Source organism: Molothrus ater, chromosome 1, assembly GCF_012460135.2.
Source record: "Molothrus ater isolate BHLD 08-10-18 breed brown headed cowbird chromosome 1, BPBGC_Mater_1.1, whole genome shotgun sequence".
Classification (NCBI taxonomy): Eukaryota; Metazoa; Chordata; class Aves; order Passeriformes; family Icteridae; genus Molothrus; species Molothrus ater.
Genome location: NC_050478.2, coordinates 74,947,400 through 74,961,294, shown reverse-complemented (window position 1 = coordinate 74,961,294; position 13,895 = coordinate 74,947,400). Strand labels below are relative to the sequence as shown.

The window sequence follows — 13,895 nt, the reverse complement described above, 5'->3', positions numbered from 1 at the left end:
TACAAAACTTGCATAACCTAAAATTATGGGAAAGGAAGAAGCATTTCAAAATGTTTTCGGATACCTACTCTGTTTTGTGATAGCTAAAGTATATTTTTGGTTACAGTTGACTAGGTGCTCAGGTTTCTTTTTACCAGACTTGAGAAAACTCAGTAAATTGAGGGGAGGGGATGCTGGTTTTCGTGACACTTTCTCAGTCTTCACATTGACAGCTTTAAAAGTGGTTGAAAAAGAACACATGATGCTTGTCAGCAAATGTCTTTGGAAAAATAGAGCTTAAAAAGGATTGAGCATCTTTTTATGCTTTATCTGTTGCACTTACAGATCACTTCTGATGATGATGTAAGTATGATTCAAAATGGAGAACTATAGAACAAATAAACTGAGATTTTGAAACTAATGTTATGTGTTTGGATACATAAATTGTGCCAGCATGTTTTTTGAATAAGGCTATTTGAGGTGACACAAGATAGTAATTCATCTTTCCAGACAAGAATAGGATTAGTTTAGTTAAAAAATAAAACCAAAATAATTCTCACAAACATTGAACTGTAGAAAATAGCCCTTCTGAGCAAGCAAGTAATTGTATAACTTGCTCCTGTCTCAGTGAGCATAAGCACTTCAGACTTTGTTGTATGTATGGAGAATACTTCAGCACAGAAGTATTAGCACTTGGTTGTGATCTCACTGGAAAAATTCCATGTTCTCTTCAAAATTCTCTTCAAGTTTGAAACTCATGGTGAGAACAGGCAGGCAAACGTTAGCATAGTTGTAAAAACTGGTTTATTTTTTAAAAATAAATACAAAAATATAAATATAAAACATTGGCAGATAGAATTTGATGAAATGAAGTTGCACAAACTTTTTTTTAAACCAGCTGCATATTACACTTATTAACACCACGTGTACATTTTGTTTTATTTTAATGTACAGAACAGGACATATTGGATTTTTCTTCTTCGCCATCTTAAAAGCTGCACTTGCAGGAATAGGACATGTACCTAACAAAAGCGGCTTGTACATGAGGTTGCTTAAGGGATTATCACCCTGTTCAAATTTCTGAAGGTAAGATATTTTTTATTTTACTTACTAAATGTACAACACTGAATTTCCATAGCTTTGGCTCTTGGAAGTTTGATTAAATAAAATGTTGTATATATTCCAAGTGGCATCCTACTAGAAAGAATGAATGACATGAATGGACAAGTTTAAAACAAATTTTAAAAGGAAACCATTGTGCTGAGTGGCAGGAAAATTTTCCTGAATGTTAAATACTGTTGAGTGCAGAAGGTGTCTGTAAAATTACTTCCGCTCAAAGGAAAAGAAAAAAGTAGCCTACTGTAGGTTAAGAAGTGTCTTTGTCACTTTCTCCTCCACCGTACATCTCAGCTAGCTTATTAAACCGAGGGCCCCACTCTCGGAGGTAATCATAGTTTTGGTCTCCTTCGGTAGTACCTGACTCCAAGGAGCTCAAGGATTCAGCTATGGAATCATTTCCTTCATAGGCATAGGTTGCAAGTGAGTCATACGGCGGCGCGGAGGGATCAGTGTCGTGCTCTTTTAGCCTTTGGTTAATGAAATCTCGGACATCCGTGTTGTCTGGTGCCGAAGGAGTCCTCCGCGGCACAAATAACGTTTCAGGGAGAATGTCTCGCCGAAGCTTCTTATCTTCGATAGCTGCAGGATTCCTCAGTGTGCCGATATCAAAGGCTTGGGTGTCTTCCTCTCCACCGCCTTCGTCATTGTAACTCACAATGTTGTCTCTGATGTCCTCTTTAGAGAGGATCAAAGGCTCCTTCTTTCGTTGCCTCTTCAGAGCAGCAAATAGCACCACTATAACTTAAAGAGGGAAACAAAGAATGGGTAAAGATCTCTATTTAACAATTTCTTAGCAGCAAATCCACTGGGTGCAAGAACGACATTTCAGCTACATTTCACCAACCCATTTTTTTCTGATAACTGGATAAACACCTCTATCTGTATAATGGCAGCACAATAAAGTCTATATCAAAAACCTATTTTGCACACATTGTGTGCTCTGCTGTACTGGACCATGAGCTTGTCTGCATGCTCCTTCTGTAGCTGTAATGAGCTTTAAAATAGCCAGGTCTATTCTGAAGATATTTTTCCTTTTTCAAGCTCAAAGGATATTGTTAAAAAGTGGGTTTGAGTTGAATTATAGGTCATTAAGTGTTATTCTGCAAACCACAAAATGGAGGTTTTACAAAATTTTTCTTTTTTTTTTATTACAGCACTGAAACCACTGGATAGACAGGGCTTTGATGTAGTAAAAATGCTGCTTACTGTTATATTATATGTGAAATATATACTGCATATTGATTTTTAGTAGTTATTTAAATGAAAAAGAGACTTTTCCTCAAAAAAAAATAAAATGAGAGACATGAAAGCAATTTTTGATTATACTTTTCAGCCTCTCTGATCTTTCTTTTTTTGGGCAACTTAACGAAAGAACATAAATGAGCTTCTGGTTGCGCAGTGATAGTTTAACAGTCTGGGACTCGAATTCTTATTTACGGTGTTAAATTAGCAGATAACGAAGATAATGAGGGTTTGGCCTTGCTTTTTCCTTTTTATTTTAAGCTGCAGTTATATTCTTCTCACAAAATCCAGGACCATTAACTCTATCCACCTGCATAATTTTGCGAAATGAGTCAGGCCTTTAATATTTGTTCCTGGGTAGGGGACGACGCATTTCTCCCCTTACCTAGCAGGATAATGATGCAGAGGAGAATGGCCACCAGTGCTCCCGTGCTGAGGCCGGCAGGGAGCAGTAAGGCCTCGGCGCTGCAGGACTGCATGTTCCCCCGGCTGTCACAGGCGCACACCCGGATGGTCAGCGTGCCCGTGCTGCTCTGGATCGGGTAGTCGTTGTCCGAGATCACCACTGGGAGAAGGTAAGTGCTTATTTCATGCCGACTAAAGCCATTCCTCCTCGTCAAAATCCTGGCAGTGTTATCTAGATCGATTAAAAGATACTGTTGTAGGCTATACAAACAGAAACCATATCACTTATAGTAGATGCAAATAATCATATTTTATATGACTTCAAAATAGATCCTGATATCATAGTGATATCTCTGTTTTTCTAACAACATTCTCATTTGATCAGAAAGCTATTTATAAGTTTTTAGGTACATCTGGCCTGCTTCTCTGTGCCTCTGCACCACTTTGGCGTGTGATTTGAAAAAAGGATTTCTCAAAGCTTAAAATGTTTTATAGATTAATGCATGCAGTTCATGACACAGTTACAGTTCAGGGCTGAAATCCTGAGATGCAGCAACCAACCGAGGAAAAAGAACCTTCCACTTTGTGCAGTTCAACAAGTACTCTGTTCTAGAAGATTCTTTCTATGGATCATCTGTGACAACACCCACAGGAATGCTGTCAACTCAGTATGAGATTTGTTAAACCAAACCGCTTTCAACACGCTATAGAACAATGAATTATGTACCTTAGCACATGAAGTAGGGCTTTTTTTGGATAGAAATTGTCTTAGGAATTCAGAAAATGTGAAAGATGTTAGGTATTCCTGCACATTTTTGAGAAGTGAACTTACTAAACTGTATCTGTAACAGACAAATCTTAGTTGTGTGCAGGATACTTCAGCACCGAAAGGTGTCCACAGAGTGGCCAGAGGGAAGGGAAGGAAGAGAAGGAATGAATAACAGGGAGAGACTATTTCTTCTACTGTTAGAACCACAATGCTAGAGTGGCAGCCAACACCAGAGCTGATAACTGTTTCATCCAAAAGACAGAAAATACAGGTTTAATGTGCACTAAAAAGAAAATTTAATTTTCATCATATTTGTGGGTTGCCTGAGCTATGTGGTTAGCTATTTTGATAGATCACTTCAGGCACAACTAAAATAACCCATGTGCAAAAAGAAAGAAAATAACTACAGATAATAAGGAAATATCAAGGTCTATACCTCTCTGTACTCAGGGCCTAGTCACCAATATAGAACCTTTGTTTAAAATATTAAATCATGTATTTTTTAATAGACCTCAAGATGTGAAACATAAAGTTTTTCTTTCTTGCTTCCCTTCACTGGTTTTAGGTATTTCAACGTTATTTGTTTTCACTCAACATCAAAAAGTCTCTTACAGATCTTTAAACACCTCTTCTGCAAAGGATTTTATAAGGTATGCAAAATATTTTATTTAATTACTTCAATTTCCCTACCATTAGAAGTTTTTTTCTGCTGTTTTTTGTAGTCTACTACATCCTGAAATATTCACCAGGAACAGAGGATTATTCCCTTTGCCTTTATGCCTTTGACATATTTGAAGGCTGATATCATGTCCTCTCTCATTTATGTCTTCTGTAATCTAGAGTCCTCTCAATTAATCATACTAATAATGAAAGCCAAAATTCATAGTCTCACTTCCCCAACAGAAGCTTCTGAAAATTTTCTCTGATAAAGACAGATTGAGCAAGGATCAAAAGAAAAGCCAAAGTGGTTCTCAGAACCATTATTTTCATTAATGGTCAGAAAGAAGCAAAACAGAAGGCCAGGGGAATGAGAACAATGTCACAAAAGGCTAAAGCGAAAAATCTCAACTTTCAGCTGAAGACATTTTTGAAAGCTTTTTTCTTTTGTAGTCAAGTATTTAATCTGTCTCTTACCCCAAACCAACACTTTTCTGATTTTCTTCATAACTTATTTTAAATCACATTTTTGCTTTACACAGATACAAGTGTAGACGTCCTAAACCTCATTCAGGTAAAGTATTCTTGGTAGCAGCAACCTTCACAACTTCTCTACATATTGATAGACATCAAAAGCAAATATATTTCAGGAATGTAGCCAGACAGAAAAGATAAAACTCCTTCCTTGGAACATGCATGAATTTTACCTTCATTGTCCTGAACAGTGAAGTTAGGGTTAACGGCAGCTAAACTGAAGAAAAATTTTTGTCCACCAAGAGGGTCATCTTTGTCTACTGCACTTATGGTTTGAATAAGCTGCAGGAAAAAAAACAAGCAAACAAACAACAACAACAACAAAAAGACCAAATACACCTAGGTTTTTGATAGAGCTGTCTGATCAAAGAAGATGAAAAGCATTGGAATAACTTAGCATTCATACATATTGACTTAATATTTATTCTGTAAAATAAAAAACCAAACTAATGTTCAACAAGTGTCTTATATAAGTTTTTTTGAAAAAGAACATGTGTATTTTTCATGTGATAGAATATGTGCACCTATATTATTGGAGCTACATAGTGGACAAAAATTGCCAAAAATAGCTTTAGCTGTAGCTGGTAGTTGTTATACTTCATCTTTGATTCATCATTTTAAATTTAAATCAACACCTAAGACTGTAATTCACATGAAGTTTTCTATTTTTGTGATAAAAATGGCAATTTATCAAACCGGTTTTTTTGAAAGGGAAGTTAATGCTTCAAATTACATTTCTACATTCAAACATTTTTTCTTAAACATGATTTTTCTATTTATTAGTATAGGAGAATACACCAACACGATTCCTGAGATTAAAAATTCCAGTTATATTTTATACATATTTCTACTCTTGTAAAACATTGTAGCACACCCTAGAGTTGCACAAGTTTGGAGTGGGATGAGAATCAGGTGACATAATTCGGAGAGTAAGCTGCACCAGGTCAGTTCCATACTCAGACTCAGAGCTTTCTGCAATGCCTACAACAAATTTGGGCTATTTTTGGGGACAGTAATGGCAACCCCTTTATCAGTACTTCTTCACATGTCAGGCAAGTAAATATGTGGCTTTTTCAGTGAAATTTCTATACCTAAGAGTGGCTAAATATTGTTTCCCAAGAAAAATGATTTTTTTTACTATTATTTTTTAGTTTATTGCCTATTTTCAGTCTGGGGCTTTTTTTTATACTATGGCATATAAAGTTAATTTAAGTCTGGACTTTTGTGCATGCATGCTTGAAGGTTCAGTTATGTTCTTAAGTTTAACTTCCAAATATAGATTATCTTTAGTCTAGATCATTTTTATTCTTCATTTCTTATCCATCATTTTAAATTGCACTGCTCTTTCAACCATGGAATTACATCTAATTTTTAACACTATTCCTTCCCTGTGGTGTACTTGTTAAACCCTGTTTGTTTTTCCTCTTCCAGTTCTTCCAAATACAGCCATTTCTCTTCATATCACAGCTTTTGTCAGGTCTGATCATCTTTCACATCAACAACTGCAGTGCACTCCTGTTTGCCTTAAAAAACGCATGACTAACTCCCAATTTCTCTCTTGTCCATCCAGAAAATAGCAGTAAATATCTTGAGAAGGCAAGGATGGGATTTCTTTTAATAGAGCAGCTTCCTTGCTTTTTCAACAGCAGTTTTATCTTTCTCTAAATCTGTTTTCTTACATAATCCTCCAATAACTTTCTATATGAATAAAACTGATAATGCAAGCATAGAATATTATTTGTTTTTGAAGAATGAATACTTTAATTATTTAGTGAGCAATTACCATATGAATTTTAATAGATATTTACAAAATGAAATAAAAAAAACCCCACTAGTTTATTTTGCTTAACAACTAGAGACCATGAATATGGTCAGTTGCAGGTGTTAGGCTATTGAACATCAACTGATTTGCTGAGTGTTCATTATCGTAGTTTTTTTTTAAAAGAGCATGTAGAATTGAAAGCATTATATTGCAGCTTGAAAACAGCTTCCTGATAATATTGATTACTATTTTAACGTGATAAATCCTGTTTTACATGTGGTTTCCAAAAGTTCTTTTCTCTTAGACCTGCAAGCCATGGGAAACCCCAATTACCTTGTAAATAAGGGTATAAGACTCTTAAATTGTTTCTTTCTAGAAATGGCACTAAGCAGTAACTGCAGGAAAGCCAAGGATGTTACTCTGTATGATAACAGGTAGGAAATTAATGGCACAGTAGCAGTCATGAGGGTCATTAGCCACTAAAAAACTGATAAACCACTGGAAACAAGTTTGCTATATGGTCTGCTTATTCCAACAAAATTCATCTTTCTGCTTGGTAGGACTTCGGCAAGCATCAGTTCCATCAACTGTTTAGGTAGATGTTTTCTTCTAAAATATACTATATTTTTGCTTTTAACTTTAGGACAAAGAAAATATAATGTGCTATTGAGAAAAAGAAAGCAGGACGCTTTAGAAATTCTACATCAATTTGCAGTTCAGAAACTTTTCCAAGTGAAAAAAGTAAACCTTTGAGAGTTTTTGAAAAAGGTAAGGCAAAGACAAAATTCTGACACTCATAAAACCACTGGAAAGTATAAGATCTATGGCTATATAGTGAAGAAACTAAAGAATGAATCAGGGGAATTGGGAAAGAAAGAGAACAAAATTTCAAGTAAATTGATCACAAATTGTGATTTGTCAAAAAAAATGAAAGATGCAATAAACAGAGATAAAATAACACTTCAGCATTAAAGGATTTAAGAAATTTTTATAGAAATATCTGAAATATAGGAAGGGAAAATTGAAAGCTAGAAAAAAACTTCAGGGATTTTAGTTTTTCAATAGATATGAATTTTAGCTATTTTTAGAAAGACACTTGGTGAATATAAGAAGGAAATTTCTGGAAATATGAAGATCCCAAAAGCCATGTTTAAGCAAGATTATGGTGAGAAAAGGATATCCTTTTCCTGATAAGGATTGTTATATGGCTCAAATGAGCTGATAACATGAAGAGCAGCATAAAAATGATTGGTTCAAGAAACCTAGTGTGTTTATATAATCTATACTGAATTAAGTTATCAGATAAAGGAAAATAGACCCCATGATTCATATTTTAAAATGTCTTTGAAAGAGAATCCATTATGAGCTAGACCTATTTAAATAACATTTGACCATGTGAAAAGGTATGCATGGATTAGGTAAAAATGAAGGCTAGTAACAGCAAGACAATAACAAGCCTTTTAGACATCACACTGGACTTGAAAAAGGTGAGGCTGTCCTAGTGCTGGCTGAACTGAGACTGTGCCAGGGCTGCCAGGCCGGCCCCAGGTGGTGCCAGCGGCTGCAACAGCCCCAAATTGAGTCTGTTTTGCCAGTGATGGTAATTTGTAAGTTTGTCTCAAGCCATTTATTTTTCATCTTTTTCCCCCTGTACTGTTGAGGGGGAAGGAAGTGGCTTGTTGGGCACTTGGCTGCTGACTAAGGGCAACAGCTGCCTTCCTTTTTTTGGCAGATCATTTACAGATAAAGAAGAAGGGCCTCTCTTCTGACATCTACTATAGGGAAAATGAATATCTAGAAAAGTTTTGCTTAACTTCCATGCAAGATCTCTCTAAAGCAAGGCTGACTTCTGCTTTCTAAACTGATTCTTATCTTTTACATTAGAGGATCTTTGGAGGCTGGCAGCTGAGCTGCCAGACATGTGACAGCTGGGAGCTGACAAAACCAGTGGGATTCCATCTGTCCAGATGCCCAGCTCCTGGCTCTTCTCACCTGGGGGCAGAGGACAGCTGAACTTCTTTGGTTGCAGGGCTGCAGCAGTCTGAGCATTTTGCTGCTTTATTTCCCTGAACTGCTTTTGAGTCAGCCTTGTGTAGGTCACATGAATGCCTGTGTCCTCTTTATGCCATCACACCAAGACTGTCCTCATTTTTAGAGGGGGTCAAAAGAACAGCAACCACCAAAATAGCATTCTGCCAGAGGTGCTGCTTGTGTATAGCTTGAGCTTTTTGAGATAGGATATTTGCATTGTTTGTAAGTTCATGGTAGGATCTGACATCAGCAGTAATAGCAAGCAGGAAAATAATCACAGGCCCTTTGAGTCATTCAGACTACAAAAGTCACATTTTTCTCTTGCTATATATTTGCATATATATGTAGGTTTGTAGACATGGATTTATGTGCACCTCCCTAGGTATCACATATAGTATGTGTATGTTTATATATATATGTATAAAATTTAGGTTTCTGTACAAATTAAGTAAATGGAAAAGTATAATATTTATTATAATATCTGTCTTTAGTAGAGGGGAAATGCTGAAATGAATACAACAGAATCTGTGACTGATGAAGCATCATCAGTTTCAGTTACCTAATAGATATAAATTTCATGGATCAAATGTAATTATGAAAACGTGAAAGGGAAGAAAAATAGCAGAAATGTGGGAGGAATCAAGCTCAGGGAACCATGTTCAGTTTGAATTGATTACATTCTCTCAGGACAGATTGAATTCGAAAACTAAAAAGTCTTATTTATGAGCTGCCAGTAAACAAGAAGAATATAATTACATTCAAATAGATTATTCGTGTTATCCTGCATTACATTTTTTCTCTTCCTGAGAATTGTTTTCTTTAAGCAATCATTTGCAATTCAGATTTCATAAAAAATGTTTATATTTATGGTCCTCTCAATAACCTTGGCAGGTTTTTTCTGATAAAGACACTATTGAGCCCTATAACAATTCAAATAAGCATTTGTGGATGTGTAAACTTATTTAGCATCTCATTTATTAGTTATAAGTGATTAGTGCTATTTTATTCAACTTTTTAACTGACAGCCTATTCTGATTGTAAACAATACAACAATGCAATGTTGAAATACTTTTATATTTACTTTTAAATTATACTAACTTTTATAGTCTAGATAGCACAGAAAAAAACCTGTTCCTTAAAATACATTTAATATATTTACATGGAAATTTAACTGCTCTCTTAACATTTCCTGTGCGCTCTAGAACTAGTAACCTGCTGCACAGAAAAAATTCTGAAAACTCAGATGGGTAAAATTTGTGGATTCATGTGGTTTTTTTGGTTTTTTCTTTTGTACCATTTTATATTTTTTTGTTAAACTGGAAGATGAAAATTCAAAGTTCTTCTTTTACAAGTCTTAATACTTATGTCATATTGAAAATTATTAAAACATTATTTTAGCATTTATAGTTGACACTTCAGCTGTCCAAAATTCTACATTTTTGGCCAGTGATTTCTCTTTATCTAACACATTGAATTCTCTTGTAACTGCCACAGCAGACAAATGCACTTGCTCAGTACCTTTATATATTTTCTGCATTATAAATTTGGGCCTCAAGTTCTTTGTTGTAAGTTTAAACTGAAGTCTCTTTGGAAGGAAGAATGGCAATCTGAATGCAAAATTTGCAATACAACCTGAATGTTATACCTGTGGGACTCCAACAGTTAAGACAAGCTGGCACTTGTACCACATTCTATTCAAATGTACTGAGAGGGTTGCACTGAGGTACTACTGCTACCATTTTAAAGGTTTTATTATTGGCTGATTATGCTCTGGGACATGTAATAGGAAAAAAAATTTAGAAGTTCTAATAAGTGACTGCCTATTGGATATTAGTTATTAAGCAGTACAGTCATTTCACTTAAATTGAAGTACACATTGTGTAGCCTCAAAGAAGCAAAAGAAAATATTATGTTACCATTTTAAAAATGCATGTTTTCTTTACAGAAATTTTTGGTGTGATAATGAAAGATGAATCTAACAATTGAAAAAAGAAAATTGTGACAGATTTTTGGTTTGTTTCCACTGTCAGCATGGATTGAAATATATCTGAATTTTGCTATTGGAGAATTATTAAAAAAATATAGATCAAAGTTTTTAGTTACATATAATGTTCTGCTTTGGGAAATTAAGGACAAAGTGAATCATGACCATCTCATGGTCATATCTCATCGGGATTTAAAAGCAGTACAAGGTTAGGTAAGAAAAAGTGGTGATTGAAACACTGATGTGCTTGTAACATATTGACATTTCACCTAAACCTCACTTACAGAGCTTCTTTGCTTTCATTTTGAACACATCAAAGCTAATTTATATATGATTTTTCTTAAGCAATAGGCAGGAATGATCTACAATTGAGTTCTGTAGCAAAACTGGATGGTGGGAAGTGTTTATCAAAGGCATACCTGTCCAGCTCTTGCATTTTCACAGACAAAAGTGTCGTAGAATACAGCAAACTGTGGGGCATTGTCATTAACATCCAAAATTCTTACATAGACAGGAACACGAGTAGTATCTTTGGGGTTGTCTGACAGTAGAAGAGAGAAGAAACATGAGATCATTTTCTTATTAAGAGTTTTCTGTTTTCTTCCAAATTTCATGAGCAATACACATGCAAGATGAAGTTTGAATCTGGTCAATATTGAGTGTACAAACCAGTAACAAAGCAGAATCAGGCCTTCTGAAAAAGAAAGGAATTAGTTGTGTAGAGTAAAAAAAAAGAAGTATTGGGATCTAGTGAGCAATTAAGTTTTACATGAAGATAGGGGGCCGCAAATGTTAATAATATATTCAAATATTGTATATGAAAAGTATGCCCACTACTACAGTAACAAATTTGATCACTTGGTGGGCTTAAGGTTTTGTATGGTTTTGATCTTTAATTTTAAAATTCTTTGTTTATCTGGTTTGTTTTACAGATAAATGATACCAAGGACATCATTTGTGCATTGTGTTGGTTTTGGCTGGGTTAGAGTTAATTTAGTCTATGACATGCATACATATTTTGAAAAATTTTTAAGTCTGACTTTCCTCTCTTACCCCTCAAAGAAATTCCAACAAAACAAATGAAAGTACTCCTCCAAAAATTTGGTAAAGAATTTATTAGAATAAGATTTTTTAATGTTTAAATTGCCTTAAAAAATATGAATGTAAATTTTCAGACCTTAGGTTCAGAAACAAGAATAACGTCCCCCTTGCCAAATGCCAAAATACTATTATTATTATTTAGAGTGCTCTTTTGTTAGTATAGGTTAATTCAGGAATATAACAGTCCCTGTTCTCACTTGCTGATCTTGTTGCCATACCAAAAATAATAAATAATTCCTGGGTGTAAAAAGTGCAGATGTTTCTTGGAATTCTGCTGTGTGGTAACTAAGCAGCATATGATTTTTAAACATTAATGGAACTGGATAAGTAACAAAAGTAACAGATTGCTCCAAATTACTGATTTTGCCCCCTCTTCTTCTGCTTTAAATAAAACAAAAGACATTTAGGAGCAGCTGGAATTACATTGGCTTGTTATCAGTAACAACTTTGCTAAAGAGTATGAAGTGGATCTTTTTTGACATCCTGAATTATTTAAATTTCCAGGTTTAGGATGCAGTTTTTCATAGCCTTCTGTATGTTCATGCTAACTTTCCAAATCAGTTCTAACACTGCTTTCATTCTGTCATGCTTCACAGGTAGCATTTTAAAATATTTAAAGATCTCTCCCTCTTCACTTCTTTCTCCAAAATTAACATATCTCTGTGGAGAATGCTAGCTACTCCAGATATGTCCATAATGTAAATTTGCTCTAAGTTTACTGACAAGTAGATAAGTTTAGCACTAAGATCTAGTCATGCAAGGATGCTAAGTTTCATCATTATATAAATCTGAAAATAATTTGTACAACATTAGACAGCACTCTAAATGCTTGCAAGCTCAGGACAAAGCATCAAAAGAAAAAAAGAAGTGTTTTTTTTTAAAAAAACCCCAAACTACTGTATTTTTTTGTTTGTTTGTTTGTTTGTTTGTTTTTTTAACACAGAATGTATAATTGGCAGGACACAATGCTCCATTTAGTCTTCTGCAGTGTAACTCTTGCCAGACACATTTCACTGCTGACCAGTACTTTTTCCTTTTTTTTTTTTTAACTGATACAGAATTAGCCCTAAAAAAATTAGTGACTTTGAGAGGAAGTGATTCTTAGATGCTGATTTCAAAGATCAGACCTTTGTCCCTTAGACAATTTTCTGTCCATTGATTAAAGCTATTCTCAATAATGTAGTAGGTTTAGGAGGATATCTGTTCTTCTCTTTATACTCTTAACATGAAAATATCTACAGACAGGTGTTTTAAATGGTCCAAGAAATGCTACAGCTTTGGGAGAAACTGGATGGAACTTGTAAGATATATTGATTCTAAGAGCTGTAGGTGTAGATACCATAGGAAGAGATAATGAAAGTATTTCTAAGGAAATGAAGAAAATAATAGAGACAAAAACATAGATTACTATGCTAAACTCGACTATTTTAACAGCAAAATCATGTTATTGTCTTCCAAGAAAAGGAATAAAAATAATTACTCCAGTCTTATAATTTAATTGGCCAACATTTCAGAAGTAACTTGGATATTAAAGGTCAGTGATGGAGGTAGCTGAGGAAAAGAGCAATGAGGAGACAGCTGCTGTTAGCTACCCCACAGTTCACTTTTCCAGAACATCTAGTATAAAGGGAGAGGGAGAAAATAAAGGAGGGGTTTTCATCACAAAGATGCAGCTGTAACTTTACAGGCTAAGGAAAACTGAAAGGAAAAAGAAAAACCAAATTAGCTTACTAATCTCAGCTGCTATTACACTAAGATTGTGCCATTGGGATATCTCACGGTCAAGTGGCTTAGAAGTATAGATGGACCCGTTTCCAGAATGAATGTTAAATATTCTGTCAAGGTCAGTGTGACGATCCAGAGAAAACCTAAATATGACAGTAAAATAGAAAGTAGCATCAAAATTATAAAAAGTCAAAGAAAACATATATTTCACAAGTCACTACAGGTTTTATGTTCTATATTACAAAGGTTAGTTTTGAAAAGATATATATTTAGTTTCTATAAATACTTCTCAAAATTCTGAATGCTAGCTCCATAGAACAAGGAATTAAAATTTGGATTTTAAGAATGTGATGCAATAGTGTAATATTTGATAACTGGAGCTTTTACAAGATTATAGGAGAATTATTTTAAAAAATCAGAATTTCAATGTATAATTAAAGAATTAATTTAATCCTGAAAGGAAAATGGTCTTTGATATACTGTTTCTTCAGACTGAGACGGACAGCTAATTTACAAGCTGTTCAAAATTATTGCTATAAGCTCAGCTTCTGCTATTTAGGATGTATTAATTCACTAGAGATCAAGAT

At 34.6% G+C, this 13,895-nt stretch overlaps 1 protein-coding gene across 2 annotated transcripts in view; it reads right to left on the bottom strand.

Annotated features, from left to right (window-relative positions):
- Positions 1 to 766: 766 nt before the first annotated feature.
- Positions 767 to 13,895, bottom strand: part of CDH10 (cadherin 10) — a 93,275-nt gene continuing 80,146 nt past the window's right edge. For both annotated transcript variants that reach the window (XM_036398137.2, XM_036398128.2), the window contains exons 8-12: positions 13,315 to 13,451; positions 10,902 to 11,023; positions 4,879 to 4,987; positions 2,726 to 2,977; positions 767 to 1,839 (exon numbers count right to left, since the gene is read on the bottom strand). In XM_036398137.2, coding sequence (XP_036254030.1) covers positions 1,346 to 1,839; positions 2,726 to 2,977; positions 4,879 to 4,987; positions 10,902 to 11,023; positions 13,315 to 13,451 — 1,114 coding nt within the window. In that variant the 3' untranslated portion in view covers positions 767 to 1,345. The remainder of the gene's footprint in view (positions 1,840 to 2,725; positions 2,978 to 4,878; positions 4,988 to 10,901; positions 11,024 to 13,314; positions 13,452 to 13,895) is intronic.